Source organism: Apium graveolens, chromosome 7 (assembly GCF_009905375.1).
Source record: "Apium graveolens cultivar Ventura chromosome 7, ASM990537v1, whole genome shotgun sequence".
In the NCBI taxonomy this organism is placed as follows: domain Eukaryota; kingdom Viridiplantae; phylum Streptophyta; class Magnoliopsida; order Apiales; family Apiaceae; genus Apium; species Apium graveolens.
Window position 1 is genome coordinate 65,589,349 of NC_133653.1, and position 22,184 is coordinate 65,611,532.

At 31.8% G+C, this 22,184-nt stretch overlaps 3 protein-coding genes across 4 annotated transcripts; 1 reads left to right on the forward strand and 2 right to left on the reverse strand.

The window, feature by feature from the left end:
• Positions 1 to 6,545: 6,545 nt before the first annotated feature.
• Positions 6,546 to 10,756, reverse strand: LOC141672823 (uncharacterized). Of its 2 annotated transcripts, XM_074479507.1 has the most exons (5): positions 10,627 to 10,756; positions 10,438 to 10,461; positions 9,451 to 9,719; positions 8,232 to 8,628; positions 6,546 to 7,030 (listed from the first exon to the last, which is right to left on the reverse strand). In XM_074479507.1, exons 4-5 carry the CDS (start codon positions 8,601 to 8,603, stop codon positions 6,581 to 6,583), a joined length of 822 nt encoding a protein of 273 aa, XP_074335608.1. In that variant the 5' UTR covers positions 8,604 to 8,628; positions 9,451 to 9,719; positions 10,438 to 10,461; positions 10,627 to 10,756; the 3' UTR covers positions 6,546 to 6,580. The 2 variants fall into 2 exon arrangements, with proteins under 2 accessions (XP_074335608.1, XP_074335607.1); XM_074479506.1 differs by lacking the exon at positions 9,451 to 9,719.
• Positions 10,757 to 11,726: 970 nt separating this feature from the next.
• On the forward strand, positions 11,727 to 13,103 carry LOC141671077 (glucan endo-1,3-beta-D-glucosidase-like). The gene is made up of 4 exons (XM_074477169.1): positions 11,727 to 11,828; positions 12,136 to 12,176; positions 12,299 to 12,533; positions 12,953 to 13,103. Exons 1-4 carry the CDS (start codon positions 11,771 to 11,773, stop codon positions 12,991 to 12,993), a joined length of 375 nt encoding a protein of 124 aa, XP_074333270.1. The 5' UTR covers positions 11,727 to 11,770; the 3' UTR covers positions 12,994 to 13,103.
• Positions 13,104 to 15,829: 2,726 nt separating this feature from the next.
• LOC141671420 (transcription factor bHLH144) lies at positions 15,830 to 21,130 on the reverse strand. The gene is made up of 4 exons (XM_074477666.1): positions 20,960 to 21,130; positions 20,181 to 20,298; positions 19,913 to 20,065; positions 15,830 to 17,226 (listed from the first exon to the last, which is right to left on the reverse strand). The coding sequence occupies exon 4, from the start codon at positions 16,946 to 16,948 to the stop codon at positions 16,220 to 16,222; it is 729 nt and encodes a 242-aa protein (XP_074333767.1). The 5' UTR covers positions 16,949 to 17,226; positions 19,913 to 20,065; positions 20,181 to 20,298; positions 20,960 to 21,130; the 3' UTR covers positions 15,830 to 16,219.
• Positions 21,131 to 22,184: the final 1,054 nt, after the last annotated feature.

A 22,184-nucleotide genomic window follows, 5' to 3' on the forward strand; every position in this document is an offset into this window, starting at 1 on the left:
TCTCTCAGTGATGAACAAAATATCACGAGAGCTGCTAGGGTTATAATAAATAATATTCTTGATAATGATAACGCTTATAGTGTAAACCCTATGTCTGTGTTTATATACTACACAGTTACAAGATAATCGCTAATTGATATGGAATATAATTCTGCTTCCTAAAATATATCAATCAGATATCTTCTATTCCAAGTATTCCATTCTTCACGGAATTCCTTCTTCATGCATATCTCTTCTTATGTTTATCTTGATCTTCTTAACTTTAATCAGCTACTGTCCTTATCTGATCGTCCTTCAGTACTTAAGTTCTGATATCTATCTCCTGATAACATAAGTACTGATATCCCTTAAGTTCTGACTTCCAGTATAAGTACTGATCAGTTAAGTACTGATTTGTTCTGTTCAAATAAGATCTGAAATCTAAACATAAAACATATTAGCCATGACATTATCAAATATATCTAACATATATATATATATATATATCAAATGAGAACTCTGTGAAGCTTTGAATAGCTCACAGCTGCTTACAAGTTTGAACAACTAAACTACGGAGAAATGCTTACAGAATACAGCTTGATTTGTTTCTCTGGAAATAGGCTTGCTTAGTTAATTGTTCTACTTGCTACACTTGGTTTATATATCACCAAGTTTACATGACAATAAGATAAGATAATAAAACAAAACATAACTAGTCTAACTCCATGTTACTTCACTACTCTATTCCAGCATCTTTGAATATCTTCACAATTGCATGGAAATGGTAATGCTTCTTTGTTCTCAAATTCCTTCTTAATGGGCTTCCACATTCCTTTTGCAAACACCCAACGCATGTGACTGTGTTGTCACTGTTAACAGCTATTTGAATTTGATCATCCGTCGGGACTATACTTGTCATCCGTCGGGAGCTTTGTTGATCATCCATCGGGAGTCTTTGTGAACCATCCGTCGGGAGCCTTTTATATCACTTGACTCCATTTCATTTATACAGAATTACAAGACATCTTATATTTACAATTAGTCATCCTATTCTGTATTTCTACTAGTAGTCAACATGACTCATATACTCCTACAGAATCTACACAATGTTGCTTGCAGAAATGTGCTTCAATTCTTATTCGTTACATAAGCTACTCACTCGATGGATGTCAGTTTGTCATCCGTCTGGACTATAAAGTTCATCCGTCGGGTCTATATTTGATCATCCGTCGAGTGCTACAAAATTCACTAAGTTAAATCTACTAAGGTGCTTTTGTTAACTTATCATCAAGTTCACAACATATTCCTAACACGCAGACTGGAGTCTTTTTCTGTAAATAGTATCAAGCCTAAGAATTCTATCTGGAAGAAGATCAAGAAGATCATACCTCAGAAGAATTATGAAGAAACTTGGAGTTGAATAAATCTATTTTGGGAAAAATATTCGAATTCAAGTTCTCTACAAGTCACGGATTAAGTATTATAGAGAACTCATTCGAGAACTCCAAAATGATTTATCGAGAAGTCAGAAAAGCTACTAGAGAATTCAGAGATATCGACAAACTAAATTGAAGACATGAAGATTGGAGATATCGACAAGTCATTTCTTCACTAGAGAACTCTAGAGATATCGATAAGTCAAAATATCACTAGAGATCTATGAGATATCGATAAGTCAAAATATCACTAGAGATCTCTGAGATATCGACAAGTCAAAATATCATAGAGATCTCTGAGATATCGATAAGTCTATTTGCTACTAGAGAACTCAGAGATATCGATAAGTCAAAGTGAAGACATGAAGATGAGAGATCTCGACAAGCTAAATTCTCTTATAGAGAACTCAGAGACCTCTATAAGTCAAAATTACTATAGAATGATTAGAGATCTCGATAAGCCAACATACTTATCGAGATGTCTCATTCTCTACATACCAAACTAGAGATCTCGAGGTAAAACTCAAAGTACAAAGTGCAGACCTGTTCAATATCCAAAATTATCAATCAACAAATAATCCAATCAGTTGGATTGAAAAGTCTACAAAAAGCAGCTTGAAGAATATAAGATCTAAGGCCAAGATTAACTGGCAAAGTAAAGTCACTAGCGTGCAAGATTAGCAAGATACACTAAGCCAGAAATAGAAAGATTTGATTATCTAAAAATAGGGTTTAGTACATGCTGTTGCATGCTGTGTAATAACCAGTGTTTACTGATCTATAAAGTAAACACTGGATGCTTTGTTAGATGTAACAATTTAGATAAGAAAAATCTTGTATTCTCTCAAGAAAGAAGCTAAGCTCTTTAGCAACAAAAAGCCTAGAAATTTTATAGCATAACATTCTTTATTTTAATATAAAATTAAGTTAGTTTTGAAAGATTTGTGTTCACCGTTATTGCTTGTTTAATTTCAATATTAACACATCTCACTGCAAAATTTAATTTACTTTGTTCATAACCATAAACACTGCAAGAAAAGCAGAAAAACACAAAAACACATTCACCCCCCCCCCTCTGTGTGTAATTCATTATCTAACATGGATCAAAAGCGATCTGATCCATATCGGATCCATTAACAGTCGTATTTTACACCACTCGACCAAAATGTCCCATCTCTTCTATATATAATAGGAGAACACGGGGATAATATTCATGAGATTAAAAAGTCTCATTGAAAAGACTAAACTACCCCTATTTCTAATATTTATATAAAAGATGTAGTTTGTGAAAATGGAACTCGAGATATTTCATTCACCTATACAACCTCATACCACTGCACCATATTGTCACATGTGCTTTTTATCATACACATAATATCTAAGTATGTTAAATGAATATTTTATTTTAACTTTAAAGATAATTAATTGAATTCCACAAAAAAAGGATAGTTACTTGAATATTTGTAAAGTTAATTGTAAAGAATTGAATTTCAAATACAAAGTTAGGCATAATACAGAAATGGATTATTATTTTTTTTTATTAATCTTTTTTTAGTTTAAAAATATATCTCATATATTTTTAATATATTTTATATTATAAGAAGTAATTAAAATGTACTTATATAATTTTAAAAAAAATATTAAAAATAGAATCGCTTATATATAAATAATCTGTATCAGTATTACACATTTAGATACGTTCGAATTATAATAAGTCAATGCATTTTAGTTTATTTTGAATTTGAAATCAGAACTTGGCCCATTGTTCAAAAAATACTCAAAATTTAACTACATGACCCGGCCGAAAAATATCGTCACATTCTACGTTTAGTAAATTTAAATTAAAAACTCGGCGAGAATATTTTACCAATAATGTGAAATTTGTTAATATCTTTAATTATGTTAATATAAATTAAAGTGTTTGAGGTCTTTATAAGATAAAGTCAATTGATTATTTGTATTAAAATTACTAACTTCACTGGTAGCGCATTATTATTTTTGAGATTTGTCCCGATTTTAAGAATATACGAAATTTGATATGAGATCTCACGAGATTTGTTAAAACTATGATGATATATTAAATCGATTTATTTTTCATTTTTCACTTTAAAAAAACTAGCTTTTTAAAAAAGAATTCTGTTAGATAAGCAATATAAATTCTTCAAGATAATATTGTACAAATATTTTGAATTATTTTAATATTTTAAATTATTCAAATAGAAGTTATATCTATACTATATTGTATCATTTGATTCAATGCATTTTATATTATTTAAAGAAAAAAATATATTTTTCAATTATTTAAAGGAATTAACCATTTCAACTGATATTTATAAAACCTTATCAAATTGAAAAATATTTAATTTTAGGAGAATAGTATACAGTGTCATCAGATTATTATATGAAGAAATATTAGAGTCGTAATGAAAGAAACTTAAAAACGGCTTAAATAACTATATAATTACAATTTTTCTTTCGAATTCTTAAAAAAAAACATGAATATTAATAATAAGTCTTAAAAATATATATACTTTATTTTTGTGCTACAACCATTATTGATATTGGGTTGCATAAAAAATAAATATGGATTGTTTATCAGTAATAATGTGAATACCATATATAAATTATAGCACAGTAGGCCAAGATTGATGACATTAATGGCCAATTCGTCAATAGGATTCCAGTAGAATATGTTTTTCATTTTCGATCTTTATCCACCGTTTCATCAGATCCATACGCACATTATAACTTCTTCAAAGAGTCATAACATGATACCTTGTGTAACTCTGGCATGTGCAGTGTCTCCTAAAAGTTTAACATAAATTACCGAAACCCAGCAATTAATTCCACTTAGTTCACAATACATAAAATGGAAATGTTAAAGCCTTACAGTTTCTTGTTGCGCCCCTTTAATACCAAGTATATGGTTAAATCCCGAACCACCCCTGGTGTCTTATCCGGTACATGAGGTCTAATAACTTACAAGTTCAGCCCTGGCCTGCTTGTTGCCTGCTTTCAATGTACAACTTACATGACTTAATTTAATTCAAAACATAAAACTACACAAAAACATAAAATTTCTCACTAAAATAACTAAAATCAAAGCCCCATTAGCCAAGAATCAATTTATACAAACATATATCTATATATGGTAAAAGGAAGAACTCAACAAAACCGTTTATGAGAGATCAAGAACACTACCCACTTGCAATCGTCTCGAAGAGCGCGGGGTAAATACAAGTCCAACTGATTAGAAGTAGCAAAGATAATAAAGCACCTATTCTGTATCCTCTAAGACCACAAGAACACATCTTGAACAAAAAAGCCCTTGGAAATATCCATCTCTAAACAAATTATGTTAAAAGTGAGAAAGCAAGTCACGAGAACCATATTAACAAGAAGAGAGAAAAACGAAATTCTAAATACCGAGAGACAGAGAGACGCCGAGGGAGAGGAAAACGGAGGAGGGAGAGAGGCATACTCAAAGTTAGGCTTCAATAAACCCTAATGTGCATCCCTGTTTTTTTGGTTAAAATTTCAACCACCCGCTCCCAATTTCCAGCTCCCGCCCCCAAATTTCATCTCTTAGCCCAAGTTCTAATCAAAATAAATGGCCCAGTCCAACTTTTTTTGTTGAAATATAAATAATTAATTTATCTTTTGTTTAAATAAATATTGTTTATAATATTTTTATGAAAAATAAAGAAATTCAAAAATATATAAATATTGTAAATAAATCCACTAATGACTTGTTAAGTATTATAACACGTTCAATTTATCAATATATTATTGTAAATCACTACACTAATATTATTAACTTCTATAAATAAATTAAATATATATTTCAATTATTATTTTATTTCTATGTAAATAATTATTAATTAGTTAAATTAAAAAAATTATTTTTATATATATGTCATTTTGGTAACCCATTGTAACTATACCGCGACATCAAAAACGAGGGGTTGCGATAGACATTTGTTTATAAGGCTACTATTACACTTTTCTTTGCAGCCCCATGATGAAGGGTTACAACATGCAATCTATGGCGTAGTGTAGCAATTTATTAGTTACATAATTTTAAATTTTGAATAATTATAAATATATGTTATTTAAGTAATCAATTGTCTCACTAGATGTTAATAATGATTATACATGTACATAAATTAGATATTTAGCATATAAATAATTGAAACTGTTATAATTTACTTAGATATATAACGTAAGATAATTTACATGTCAACACACACACAACTTAATATTACTTTGTTAACAGTAGTATAAATAAAAAATTAACATTTTCCTATACATACATACGTTGAATTTCAAAAAGTAACATTTTTCATTAAAATCAACTTTTATATTAACAATAATGTAAATTTTACATTATTGTATATTATGATTGCAAGTCATTTTGACTTCAGTTATGCATTTTTTATTTTTTTTTTTTAAATTGATTAAGTTAATTTTAATTAGTAGTGAACTTAGTAATAATATAGACCAGTACATATAATTTATTTAAATAAAATTCAAAATTTTTGGTCAACTTTGTAAACATACTAACGGCATTCTACAGATTAAGTTTAATCGTTTCGTACGACTACCCTATTTATATTCATTCATTAAATACAAATCCAAATTATACAACACAAACAAGAATATATTTATTTTGCTTAATGAACTATATTAAAAACGTTGTGTAATTTGGTAATGTATTGTATGAAAATAATACACATTGAAATAATATGAATAAATGAGCTACTAATTATTTAGAAGCCAAAATCAAACAATTTATCTGACAATTCTCCTTAAACTCACTCTCTATCTATCTTTTTACTCATTAAAGTTATTTATGGTGGATAGACGGGTAAGAAAAATATAATATAATAATAGTTGAGCACTCTGAGCAAGCATTTGAAACTCCTAAGATTGCGTTTGGAAACGCGAATTTCATTTAAAATATTGAAATTCAATTGCTAGAATTGAATTCCGAAATTTTAAATTCAAATAACTTGTTTGGTAATTATAAGAATTTCAAATCCTGAATTTCAAATTCATAATCCTGTTTGGCAAAAACTAGAATTTCATTTCAAATTAGATATTTAAAATCCATCAATAAACAATCATCTACAGAATTTTTTTAACACAATCTATGTTTAAACAAACTAATCATTAATAAGCAACAAGATCCATCCCAATTTTTTATCATCCGGTAAACTTTTCAGCATCTCGAACTCGTCAACTTGTCCATTCAGAAACCTCTTGACAGCCCTCATAACATCATTATCAGTGATTTTATCAACAGTTGATACGACCTCATATATTTCTTTGCAGGTGGGTCGCGGTGGTTCTTTTGATTTACTCACGTATTCCTTGAATGATTCTGCAAAACTAGTAACGGCATCAGCTAGACGGTCCCTCTTTTGCCTTTTATTTAATTCACCAGAACCCGTTTCAGCAGTGCTAGCAACTTCATTTTCTAGCTCCATCGCGGCAGCCGACTCTTCATACTGCTCTGCACCATCACCGTTAGCTCTATCGGCGGCAAATAAAGTACAGATGTCATCCCAATTCTGAATACGCTTGTTCTGATAGGCAGATGCGTGTGGAACTCCCTGTACAAGCAAATCACAACACATAAAAAAATCAGCAAAGAATTGTTTATTAATCTTAAACATGAATCTGATAGCTATTTGTGTTTGCAATCATGCTGGTGTATAGTAAATACATACATCAGTAGTTTAGTTTTCTAACTACTGGAATCTACAAACATGACTACTCTGCCTCTAAATGATGAAAGTAGCATTTCTGTTAAACCTAATGTACATATCATATATAAGCACATGAGCCATTAGTGTCAATTACCATGTTCTTCAGGTATACATAGTCACTTTAATAGTTGCAGGAAAATATTATGAGTAGCTGAATGAGTAATTGCCAAAAAAAATTCTGCAACCAAAGAGTGAGTACTAAACTACATATAAATCTACAATTTAAATTCGATTTTGATAGTGTAAAGGGACAAGGATGCTCTAACAAGAATTTAATTAGACCACCATTTCTCACCTGAGTAATCTTTTTTTTAAGTCTTATTATAGTCATTAAAAAATTGGAAATGTATTTCTTCTTCGATCATTTTTTGCTAATAATTATACATGCATTTCTAATTTATATATGTCAACTTCAAAAAGAGTAATATCATATTATCACTGTGTATCAGAATAGCTAATATAACAAAAGAGATGCAACAACTTTTAAAGGCTATACAGAGAGTGAAGCATATATCATTATGTTGTATTACTTACCTTCTTTATTAAAAAATCAGTAATCATATCTACACCTCCACTCTTAGGTGACAGGTGGTGACATATCTAGAATTTCAAAATTTATTCAAACTGACAGAGAAGGCTTTAACAGCTCAAAAATATGCTAGTTGGCTGAAGCAAAAGAAGAGAGTTCACCGCAGAAAATTGTAATAAAGAAGGAGAAAACAACTGTTGCGTCAAGGTACATGCAAGGTTTCTCGACATCTAGCAGAAAATTAAATAGAACTGACTCAACTGGTTCTGCAAATATCAACTCAAACTATATATTAGGCAGACGAGAGAAAAAACATCCTTCAGGCACAATCCCCTGGCACTCTCTTAGAGTTATAATTAAATCTAAGCATTCTTAGAGTTTCAAAATCCTGCTTAGATACATTAACACTTTCTTTCCATTTTTCACATTTGACCTTAATGATCATTCTGTAATAATTATCTAATTATCTAAATGAGTAAAATCAGATATACTAACTAAAATAATGATATACAATACCTCACAATAAGCTTTCCATTCTGCAAGATCTTCTATCGGTATCACCAACATCTTCTTTTCTTCATCCCATTTAAACTTGGTATAAGTTCGAATCTCAATAATCATAGCATAGTGTTTCTTCCAAACCTTGATTCGGTTCCTCACATTATCCACAGTGGCAAATATACCCATTTCAACCCGCAATTTATCAACCACGGCCTGGTGAGCTTGAGCTTTAAAATCTCCGTCACCTTTGTTTCCTGCATTAATCTGATCATACAATGTCGAAATCAGCAGGTTATCCATATCAGTACTCCATGTTAAATAATCCCTTTTCTGAACGATTGGTACAGTTGGCTGCTGAGTAGTTGGCTGAACAGTCGGCTGAAGCATTGGTCGTTTTCCTTGTCTTCGGCACCTGCAAAATCTTGATTACTAGTCCGTGTTGCAACTGATGGTGGATTGGACAAAGAGAATGGTGAAAATAAAAAAATACTACACTGCTAGAAATTCTAAGAGTAGCACACATGATATAATATTTAAATTTAAATATGTTGACAAAATCCAACTTTAGAACTTAATATAAATCCTTCCATTAAAAACTACACAAGTTCATACAAAATTAAACAAACAAGTTATTTATAGTCCAGAAAGAAAGCAGAATAGATAGATAAACTAAGTTTTATATAGCTCAAGTCCTTCGTGCTACATATTCTTCAAACATTTTCTTGGCTAGATCATCCCTAAACTCGTTCCATTCATTTGTTGATCGTGCAGTTGAAATGTAGTCATTTTCCTCGTCTTCTTCATCAATGTTTTCCGATCTTAACAAGTCTCTTTCTACTTCTTGCATAAAGTTTCTTTCTTCCATTTTTTCTTCCCTAAAAAAGTTATGAAGAATAAAACAAGCATTGATAATTCTGATTTGAATTTTTTTGGGATAAAAGCTAGCATCCCTCAATATAGCCCAACGCTTCTTCAACAACCCAAAAGCCCTTTCAATGCAATTACGAGCGGAAGAGTGCCTCAAGTTAAAAAGTTCTTTGTAATTTATGGGAGTGTTTCCATGCCATAAATTCAAATGATATCGAGTATGTTTGTAAGGAGTTAGGAATCCTTCACTATTAGAAAAACCCAAATTCGCAAGAAAATACTTATCTGCATCACATAATTAAAGCATTTTAAATATTACATTTTCTAAAAGTGTCTAACCAAATTCAAAGCATGAACAAATTCTTACTTTTAGGCACTTTTAGACCATTTGGTCTACGAAGTGCATCGCGGAGTACACGAGGATCTGATGCCGACCCTTCCCACCCAGGCAAAACATACGTGAAACATAAATCTGGATCACAAGTAGCTAGAACATTAGTGCTAATATCTCCTTTTCTATCTCGATAGCGTGGCCGGTCCTCGACAGGGACAGTCATTTTGATATGTGTCCCATCAAGAGCTCCAACAGCACCCTAAATATAGTTCTTATTTAATAATGGACACCTTAAATTTTACCTACATGAATAGAAATTGACTTTTAGATTACCTCAAACCACTTCCACTGATTATCATCAACATAACTAGTGGAATGGTCTACTTTCTTTATGTAATCCTTCCCGAGCTTGAGTAATGATCCAAGTACTATATGAAATTGTCGACTCACTGTCTCTCCAGAACGTGCAAAAAGAGCTTGTATGGTTCTATTTTTCAAATCATGGGCAAGGATGTGAAGAAATAAAGCCACAACTTCTTTTACAGTGACATGTTTTGTAGTTACTAACCCTCCCCTAGTTTCTAAAAGGTGACACAACTTCTCAAATCGAGGTATATCAAGACGCAATTCATCACGGCATCTCCTGTCAATTTTTAAGGTGTTCATCCAAGTAGCTCTAATTTGAGAACGATCATAAGCATTCCATGTTAACTCCTTTAACCTATAATTTTGGCCATAAGATGCTGCCACTACGACTTGAATAAAACCTACGACCAACATAATAAATTCCATATCCTCATCATTATCAACATTACCCCTTGGACGTTTTTGTAAAACGTTAGAGACATGAAATTTTCTGTGTTTGCAGTTAGAAAAAATAAACAATTATCAAATTAATCGAGCTACGCTAACAAGCAAAGAGGTACTCAATTAAAACTAACTATTTCAACAGTAAAAAGGCAGCAATAACACGCACAAATAAAGAGTGAATATAAAGAGGAAAATGTGTAATATACTAACCCTTGAGCTGATTTCTCTTTTGAACTGCAAAAAGAACCAATAAAATCAATTATTTTCCAAATAAAAATATATAGATCTGATCAATTCTTTTGCGTGTAAGAAAAAATTGAAATCAATAAATATTTGTATGTATGTATATTGAATCAATTTGTTGTTATATGTATAGATTCACAAACGGCTGTACCATACCTCATGTTCGTTGATGGATTATGTGTGAAGAGAGAGATAAGAGGTTGAGAGAGAGAGAGATTCAATCGATCGAGAGAGACCGTTGAGTGACTGTTGAGTCGTCCGATCCAATATTTGGGCTGTTTTTCATTTGGAATGACATACCTAAAATTGTTATTTGAAATTCACTCATATGGGCTTTATTTTTAAATGGGTAGAATTTGGGCCAAATCCAAATCTAAATCCCTCACCTATCCAAACAATAAATTTGAGTCAAATACAGTATTTTAAATGAAATGTGGCTATCCAAACAGGCTGTAATATTATTGAGAGGGACGGGGAGCTTGTTGGGAGAGAAATTTTATCTCCAATTTTTCAAAATTTGACTTAAAAATCTATATAAGAATAGTGTTGGAGTTGTTTCAAAAACATGATGCATACAAAAACTCTAGAAAATGACTTGTGCCCTCTCACGAGTAATTATGCTAGTTTTTCAATTATTTTCAAAATAAAATAGTTAACTTAAATCATAGAAGTAACAAAAACCCAGTCCAATAAAATATTCAAAATAAGTGTGGTGCTAAATGCCAATAAAATATTCAAAATAAGTGTGGTGCTAAATGCTGCTCCGTTCTTCCCATCGGGGACGGGGAGTTCTACAAACTTTTTAATGCTTCTCTAAATAATAGTTATATAACTCTTCTTGATTTTTTTTCTTTTATATAAAAATCTAGTGTTAAGAGTTTAATAAAAAAATTAGAAATAAATTATAAAAGTATATTTTATATTCATATTAAAATATGTGTCGAGTATTAAAAAATATGTAGTAAATTGAATAGGCAATGCCGGTGAACATGTTTGTTTTTACTAGTTGGGACAAGTTCTGAAGATACACTTTTCTTCGATAAATATAAATAGAGTATATGTTAGAAACCAATATTCTGTCCCAACAAGCAACACAAAAAAAGTGGCAAGTAGTTACAAACATGTAATACAAAGTAAGAATACAATAATGTGAACATGAAAGATTGATTTTACCTACTTGTAGTTCAAGTCTGTTAGACCGGTTATATAAATAATTCTTCATCAACCAAGAAGCAACATCAATTCTCCTCCGATAATAAAGATTTAATAATTTTAAAAATCTCTGAAGAAATTCCAACCGATGGCAAACTTTGGTTCTTCTCTTCCATGCACTTTTTTGCTTTTGTGCTTCATTTCGGGTACAATTCTAAAACTTTATCTTGTAAACATTTTACTCGTCCAAAATTTATCATTTCTGCAATTTTATTCTCTATGTAACAAAAAAATCGGCATTGGTGGAAAAAGTCACGTAGCTTTGATTGTGGGGAAAAACTCCGTACTATTTGTTTTTCCCTCGTATCGTTACTTTTTCATGCATTCCAACCTCATTTATTGAAAACAAAACAGTACCACAGATCTATTCTCATGTACCTTCAGTTTTCATTCAAATATCTAAGAATCACTTTCTTCTAGTGAACTGGTTTTATTTATGTAAATACCTTTCAGGTGGAACATTGAAGCTTGTTGATGGACAGGCGCCTGGGCAGGTACATTTGGATACAAATTCTAGCTTAATATTTTTTTGACTTTTTAGACTTTTATTTGGAAAATGGAACTGATACAACTTCTTTTGGTGTATGTGGAGACTAATGTTAGCATGGTGTTGTAGGGAGCTTGGTGCATTGCCAAACCATCGACGCCAGATGATTTACTGACAGCGAACTTAAATTACGCCTGCGGGGTTGTTGATTGCAGCAGCACCCAGGAAGGTGGCCCTTGCTTTCTACCTCCAACTATGGTTAACCATGCATCAGTAGCCATGAATTTGTATTACCAAGATCAGGGAAGGCATACTTGGAATTGTGACTTCAATGGTACTGCTGTTGTAGCAGTCACTGATCCAAGTAAGTAACCTGCTATTTTTATAAAATTTATAGTCTAGTTCATCCAAACATGAATTAAACATGAGTTAATTTTAACACTGGAGATGTGGCTTTCGCATAGGCTATCCCCAAAATATCACTTTACAACCAGCTTTTCAACAGAATGATGCGTTTACTATTAGGTTGTCCTGGACCCTCATTGGTGTTTTAGTTTATCAACCTATATATTTTCTAACAAATTTCTTCAAATTATGGAATTAAGTTGTTTTCTGTTGCATATACTTGATACTGTCGTCTACTCATCAGAGTCTTCCTTCATTGTTGTATCTTATGTTACAGCCGGCCATCTATCTTTTCGGTTTTGTGAGTTTTAAATTGGAAACATTGTCTGTTTCTGTAAACTTGACAAATATTTTTCCAACTGTTTCTGTACCTTGCAGGTTATGGTACCTGTACATTCCCATTCAAGCAGACTCTCTGAAGATCCACTAGTATCTATCTTAGAATCTCTATAAGTTATGCCTTATGTAACTGAGTACAATAATAATTCTAGTAAAGAAGTTAGGCTTGCTTTTTAAGTGTGTTGATGAATTCTGCAATTTGCAATGATATTTAAGGAAAGATACATCGTGATACATCGTAGTTACAACATTTCGAATGTTGTGGTATTAATTTATTTTAGCAAAAAACAAGTGTTATTCTTACATTAGTAGTATAGTTATGCATGTAAAAATAGCAAGGTATGCATGTAAGTAGAGCCGGCCAAACGGTCGGGCCGGCCAAACGGTCGGACCGACCGTGCCGGGCCGAATTTCCGGCGGTCCGGTTCAACAGCCAGTGAACTCGTGAACGGCCCGTAAAGCTGCACGAGTTGTGCCGTGCCGTGCCGATTTGACAATATATTAAACCGTGAACGGCCTGCGAATTGGGCGATTTTAACGGTTCCGGCGAGTCTGGCGGTTCAGAGCGGTCGAACGAATAAAACAAATAAACGAATAAACGAATAACCGTGAATAACCGCGGGCTTCCTTAATTTCACACAAAAGTGAACGGATTGATCCAATCCTCCCACCTTTTGTTTTCTTTTTTTTTTGTTTTTTGTTTTCTTTTTTTACTTTGTACAAACAGACATTGCAAATAATTAAACATAATTTGTTCAAACCTACCTTTTACTCGTATTTTCATTTAATAAAATAATCAAAACAAATTTGTTTTTTTAAAAACAAAGTTAGTTTTTCAAATTAGTTACAGCTTTGAATTTTATTTTCTCAACACAAAAAAAAACATAATTGGATTTTACGGCTTTATTTCTCTTCATTCATCTCAAAGGACACCACCACCAAAAAAACATAATCATCTAACGGAGAAAACTTCCAAATACTACTGCTATGTGTTTTAGTGCGTGTTCAAGGAGGAGGAATAAAGATTTGGATACATACACAAGTAACAGATAGATAGAAGTGTGTGTATTATCCAGTGGTATAATAATCACTAGTTACGGCGATTAGGCGGGCTGAATAACCGCGAATTGGCGGGCCGAATAACCGTTTTATAAATAATTATTCAGATGCGGTTTTGGCGAGCGGTTCTGGGCCGGTTCCGGGCCGGTTCCGATTTCACATTTTACAATTCGTGTTCGGCTCGTGTGGATACCCGGTTAGTGCCGAATATTCAACCGGCATGTGACGAGGCGAGTCAGGCGAATTTTCAGCGATCCGAGTTATGTTCATGCCGAGCCAAACCGCTCGTTTGACCGGCTCTACATGTAAGTGAGGTTCACATATCTGACCAGTTATCACTAATCAGCTGGCACTACAAGAGAAGGTACACAAACTTCCATTTCAAGAACCAATGTTTTAATTTCACAGAGACCTTTTACTGCACCTGCAAAAACATCTGTTTTTAACATTTTATACATTAGTCCCAACCCGTTGCTTGTTAACATTTTTCTTGTAGTACGTTAAAACAACTAAGAATATAGGGGTTGCAGCCCCACAGAGAAAGAGCAATATCTGACACGATCAGTACCTGTAACTTGATGACAATCTAAAGTCAAAAAGTCGTGACAACAAAGGAAACACCGCACTATCATTTAATTTTGAGTTAATTGCACTTTACAATCCCAACCTTTCATTAAATAACAAAACTATATATTTACTTTCAAAAATACAGTTTGCAACCCCTAACTTTAGACATCAAATATAATATAATATAATATGCATCCCTTTAATCATTTTGTTAAAAATATTTATATTGTGGAGGGTAAAATTGAAATTCAACAAAATATTTAAATAATAATTTTAATTTTTTTTAAATTAAACTAAAATTTAGAATTTCAAATTATAAAAATTATATTAATGTCAATTATTTTATTACTCGGTATAATTTTTAAAATTTTAAAAGTTAGATATATTTAGAAACTTTATGATTATATATATAAACATATATCTTGCTTAATAAATATATTTTAAGTATTTAACATTATGATTAATTTAGAGTATTACTGATAGAAAATAACTATAATTTTTTCATGTAAAAAATGCATTAAAACAAATATTTTAACTAATTTGAAATTTTAATTATTAATATTAACATCTTAATTTCAATTTTATAAGCGCAAGGGATGCATGTTGTATTTGATATTGAAAGTTAAGGATTGCAAACTGTATTTTACAAAGTAAGTATACTGTTTTGATTTTAAATGAAAGGTGGGGGTTACAAAATGCAATTAACTCTTTAGTTTTATAACAATAAAAATGGGGAAGCATATGGCTACTATAACAATACCAATACTACGAATCTAAAGGTAAGTTCTTATAATTTTACTGCATTCTAGAACACACCGATAAAAGATTCAAAGAGAGGTTAAAATATAGAATAAAGCTTAAATAATACAAATCATCTGTTGTCTGCAAAATAATACCAATCCGGAAAATTTGTAAGGCAGGAAATTCAAGATTCAAACATAGGTTACAATTTTATTGAGTTTCAGACTAGGCGAATAGAAGATTATAGCCATATGCAACTATAGAAGTTTGCATAATACAGATCGACTCTTACACTGAGGATATGAGGAACTATGTAAGAAGTTATACGACAGTTACATATACATGAGGATGCAAGCAACTGATAGAAAACAACAAATCACGCATTTGAGCACCAGTGACAAGCGAGCAATTGAGACAAGTTACAGCACCACAGCTAGATAGCAGTACATGTCACCGATCAGTGACATTTAATTGATGACAATCTTATATCAAAAAGTTCCTGATAATTTTACTGCATCCTAGAATATGCCAATAAAAGATTCAAAGAGATATTAAAATATAGATTAAAGCTTAATATTACCAATCAACTGCAGTGTATAATGTTACCAACTCAAAAATTCCAAATGCAGATTTAAATTCAAATATAGGTTACAAGTTTATTGAGTTCCAGACAAGGCCAATAGAAGACTCGAAGAAAAATTGAAACATAGCCATATGCAACTATAGAAGTTTGCATAATACAGATAGACTCTTACTCTGAGTTGCAGATGACAACATAGGAGCATCATTGTTTCATTGGCAATATAGCAATAAGCAGAACAACTTGCAACATACACCTTGACCATCTATACCCATTCACAGGGAGAAAGACCAATGGATCTTTTTTTTGTCAGGGACCAATGGATCTTTTAAAACTATATTATTCAGTAAAGTAGAGTCTTAATTAGGTTTTATGTTTCCAGCACCAAGTGTCTCAACTTCTACTTTAAGGGACTTGAGATACCTCACAGCTTCATCAAGGACAGCGACTGTATTCATTTGGTTTCCCCCAGGCACAATCCTTTTTAATGCCTTAACTGTCTTCTTCATTTTCTGCCTCTTTCTGCCGCAGCAGTTACTGTCATTTCCGTATGGCTCATGTGAAAAAGTAGGTGACCTGCTCTTCCTGGTTCTTGAACCATGCGAAGAACAAGAATCAAAAGAATCACTTGAATCATTTCCAGAAGTCCGTGCAGTGCTGACTACCTCATCATCAGATTCTTCCTCCTCTTCCTCGTCATAGTTCAACAATGCATCAATATCATCAGAATTTTCTTTCAATGGAGAAGCTTCTCTTCCATCAACATTTTTATGCACTTTAGCACTATCTTCTTTAAAGGAAGGGAAACAGAAATCTAGGCCAGGATAACACACTTTGCTGTGAATTGTCGGGTGGAACATGATCTGGCTTCGGTTATCAGTCTGGTCACATATAATGAAATTTCTTGGGCATGCTTCAGAAGGTTGAAACTTGACACCGTGGAAAGGCATCAAGTGATTTTGACTTGGTGGGGAATATGTTCCACCAAAGAAGGGTGCGACAGGAGCCCTACACATGAAACCACGACCCAACTGGTCTGTGTGGTAGACTTTTGGCTTTTGAGGGGTACACGGCTGTTCCCTATGCATTACTACTTCAACTGATTCGCGTTTTACTAAAATACAATTTTGTGCCTTCTAAAGAAAAATATCAGAATTTAACTGGATGGAAGTTCCTAAGACTACAAGAGATTACAATAGCACACTCAAGATTTTCATTATAGTACAGGTGATCTGTCCAACCCAACCTAGATGCTTAACCAATCAACAACCCACAACTTATAGTGCCTTGTACGCGAACTGATGAGAAAGAAAGGAATAACACTATCCTACGTCACAGGTTTTAGCAATTGACGGAAATATTCAGCCTGTAAATTATAAGGGAACAAAATCATTAGCAGTGGTACATAAAATGTATATGATCTACCAACTCTATGACTGGAGAAAAAAAATCATGACCAGATAATCAACCAACTTTATGGGAACACACATGCACGGACACGGATATAATAATTAAGACAGGCAGCAATCAAGCCACATCACCAATTTTAAGTTTACCATGACTAGGTCCCCATAGAAGACAACCTTGGTGTACTGATAATCTTCAATTTAAAAGTTATCTTTCACTGTTACAACCGACAAGTCTCCAGAATCCACTATTAAATTACAAAGTGTGCAATTTCACTAGTTATATTTTAAACTGATCAATCATCTTTCGCATTGATTGCATAAATAATACGAATTAGAAATACCACAAGAATGAAATCTTGTTACAAATGAACAGAGTCCTAAACTTAAACATTGTGCCAAAATCATAAATTAAAATAAAAATTGGATGAAAGATTTCCAGCAGTTATTGTTGTAATATCAAAGCAACATAAGTTTGGAACACTATTAAAAGAGACATCTCGGCTCTTCAAAAAAGACTCTATAAACAACACATACAGCAATTAGAATAGTCAATAGAGACACCATTTAAAATAACATACAAACTCTATCAGGGCATTGGTTTTTTATCCACAACTTGTTAAAGAAAAAACATTCAATAGTTATTCATCAAACTCAATAGTCACTACTCCATCCTCCACTACCTTTATTGAACAAAAAATATAAAAAAAAAGAAAAAAAAATATTATTTTTTTATTGTTAAACTAACAGAATATATTCTTTTTTCTTTATTGCTAAATTAGAAGAATTGATTCTTGCATTATTTTATATGTACCTAAAAGTAAAACTTAATCATTTGTGCCATATCACAACTAAAAAAAAATTAGATTTACAAAGCTATTAATGTAATAGCAAAGCACCAAACATTTTAAAGCGCTATCAAAAGAGACAACCGAGTAGCTCTCTACTCATCACGTGAAGATCCACCAAAAATTAAAAAAAACATATAGCATCAAAAGATACTTGATAGAGAAATCTTTATTTGAATTCCTTGCTAAAAATGATCAACACAAAGCAGATTTAGTAGCTATATCAAACAAAGACCGCGAGAAGAGATTCTTGTATTTATAAATTTAGGACCCAAATCTTGATTATTTGTGCTACATCACTACTAACAAAAAAATACTTCCAAAAGCTACTACTGTGATAGCAAGGCAGTACATGTTTGGAGCCCTATCAAAAGAGACAAGCTAGTAGCTCTAAGCTCTCCACATGAGGCTCCATAAACAAACATATTGTAATAGAGATAATAGTCAATATAAAATACACTAAGAATTATAATAAATTGATCATTAGACAAAACCAAAAATCACAAGAATGTATTTTTGTATTTGTATATGGATACCTAAAAACTTGATCATTTGTGCCATATTACAACTAAAAGAAAGATTAGACGAAATATTTTCATTAGTTATTAGTGTGATATCAAACAATATTTAGATAAATCATAAATAGTCGGTAAGAACTTATTTCAGAATTAAATACTTCCCAGACTCTTTAAAATAATTGTACTTTCATTAGTCATATACTAATACTATCCAATTTGAGGTCACTACTCAATTCCTCTATTTGGCGGGTGATGGACTTGGATCATTATACCATACCATAACTAACACAATATGGCATAAGAATTTACACCATATTATATTGCAATAGCAAGTCAATATCAACTACAATGAGCAGGTAGCTCCTTGCTAATCAAGCAAAGCTTGACAATAAAAATATAAGAAGGCTGTAAAATAGTACATATTTAATGGGCTTTTGATCCCTCTCTGGAAGTTGCATAAAATACAACTAAATCAGCAAAAGCAATATCATCAGATCCAGTTAACCAGCCCTCAGTCCTCAAAAGATATTATTTATATAAATTTATAAATAAGACACCCAATTTGGATTTTTATCGTGACCATTTAACAAGTCATACCAGCAATAGTAGATACCATCTACCAACGACATAAGGAACGAACTTAAAAAATTTATCATTCTTCTTTATAGTATTAAAAAATTATCATTTTACTTTATAGTATCAAACCAGCATTAACCTGGACGTTGTCAAAAGAGAAAAGTGTTAAGAAAAAAAAGATAGAAAATTACAAATGACTAGAAACTTAACAATCTGAACTAAAATTTCCATAATTCCTGTTTATTTCTTCTTAAACTATCAAAGAGGAAATGTAATTCAAAGGGTATAATAACATAATAATAATCAACCAGCAGAGCACTCTATAATATAAAAAATAAAAAAAAAACTGATTTGGATTTTATAGTGATTACTTGAAGAGTCATACCAGTAACAATATGTGCCCAAAAATTAAATATATTGTGAGATATCGAGGGGACAACCAGGGGGGGTGTAGTAACTTTTAGCCAAATTAGAAAAATACTTTAGTTATACTTCAACAGCATTTGCAAACTTTACATGCTTTTTGGAGTACTCAGAACCTTTCCACATTTCACAAAAATGGAATACAATTTCAAGAGCATCATAGAATTAATAAAGATGTAGACATTTTTGATAATATGGCATTAACATGAAAACAACTAATGATGTAGTAGAAGAATTGGGAATCTTGTAATACAAATTATAAAGAACACAAACAAGGTTACCTGACAAATTTGCATGCGTTGATAGTAAGCAACAACCGCAACACTCATTTTAATTTTCCCAACTTCTTTCACTGATTTGTATCTCCTCAAGGTGATCCCAATGTACATTATCGATCCCCAACCAAAATTTATAATTTGTCTTAAATCGTCAGCCTACAAAAGAAATACAACCTACAGTTAAAAACATACACAGACACTATCACTAGAATTTTGTGACATCAAAAAAATACGGTACAATCAGAAAGATGATGAAAGAGATATTTCTCACCGAAATAATCAATTACAGTATAACACGAAAGAACACCACCAAGCGAACACAAGATATCCAAGGCATGTTGATTTCTCCACCAGTGCAAATAATCAGTTATATAAACCCGGTCCAACTACTGAAATACCCACAAAAAAATTCATTAACAAATGTAACAAGTACATCCACATTATACATTTACACGTAAAACAAAATTTCACAACCACCCATGAAAATCTTAACACAAAAATGAAGCAAGAATTCAAATCAACAAATTGTAAACAAAAAGTTTCCCACTTCACTAACAACTACACATCTATAAACTATATAAACAATAATTAACACTAAAGTAAAGATTTAGATAAGCAAGATAACCAACAAAAACATATTAAAATGTAAAAAATTATAAAGACACGAGCAAAATACTAAAAAATTATATAGAAAAGCAGTTAAATAAGAACATCAAAGCAAAAATGTATATAAAATGTTACCAAAACGAAGAGTTAGTGAGCAAGATCAAAAATTTAAGCTCCAAGACTGAAACTTTAGTGATAATATTAAAAAAGCATGAGCAAAAATCTAAAGAATCATAAAAAGATTAGTTAAACAAGACAAATCAACGCAAAATGTTGATACAATGTTACCAAAATCAAGGATTTGTAAGCAAGATCAAAACTTTAAGCTCCAAGATTGAAACTTTAGTGGAAATATTAGAAGGGCATAGCAAAGATTAAAAAAAATCATAAACAAATTAGTAAAACAAGACAATTCAAGGGAAAAGAATGCGGATCAAATGTTACCAAAATAAAGGGTTGTGAACAAGATCAAAACTTAAAGCTTCAAGATTGAAAGTTGAGTGAAAATATAGGTAGATCTTGAAATGAAAGAGAGAATATTGGTGAATGGTTTGATGAATTTTGGTGGGTGTGCCGAAACAAGATGGAGTCAAACAGGGAGAATGAGAGGCGTTGGATGAGGTACTTTACGGATAATGCGCAAAAAAGTCTGGCCGTTGGATGGGAGAGCACGCGTGATATGAAAGTGGGCCTCACGGGGTTTGACAAATGCGGAGGATCTCCCTTTTAAATCTCTGGGAATTTGGTGCTAACATTTTTATATATACATCCTTATATACATGTTATAAGAACGAGAAAACATGTTTTTTTTTACTAATTGAACGAGAAAACATGTTATAAGAACGAGAAAAAGAACCAAAACCGGTAAAAATTGAGCCGAAAAATATAAAACTAAATCGATTTCATGTGTCAGGTTTTAATTATTGATTAAAATTAAATAGAGCTCAAAATTTAAATAATCATATGAATATATCATTTATTTAAATTTTATGAATTTTTAAAAGGAATAAAATATCTAAGATTTTATAAGTTGGGTCAAAATTAATTTATTTGGTATTAGTCCCAAATTATCTAGAAGGGTGGCTGAATATGATACCTACCATTTTTTCGATTCGTTTTAAGTTTTTCATTATATAAACAAAATCAAAGTAGACACGAAATAATTTGAGAAATATATCATTTTATTAATATAAATCTTGAGTTTGTTATAATCTAATCAAATAAATGATTAGCTACGATAAATTCAATAGCACAACGTTGTGGTTATAAGCTTAATAAAATGAGGTCTTTAATAGAGCTCTCGTAAATACAATGTAGTTGTTAAGTAAGATAACGAAGTGAATTTAAATTCACTATGTTGCTTTTGTAGACTTCAAAAGAATTGGACAGGTGACATATTTATGTCCCCGCAATATAATTCATTTGCTTCTGTAAATCAATGAATATAATGCAAAGTCAGTTAGTGGCAACTAGAGTGAATGTAGGGCATGTCTTCTTTCCTGCGACCACAGGGAATCAAAATTGCCTTGATCAATTTCTTGTAAAATATCACTGGCGACAAGAGGGTATTAGGTTTCCCTCTTGTTACTTGCGACCTTAGGGCAATTGATTGCCTTAGACAGAATTCTGTCTTGCGACCACAAGGTGGGATAGTAACTTTCGACCTTAT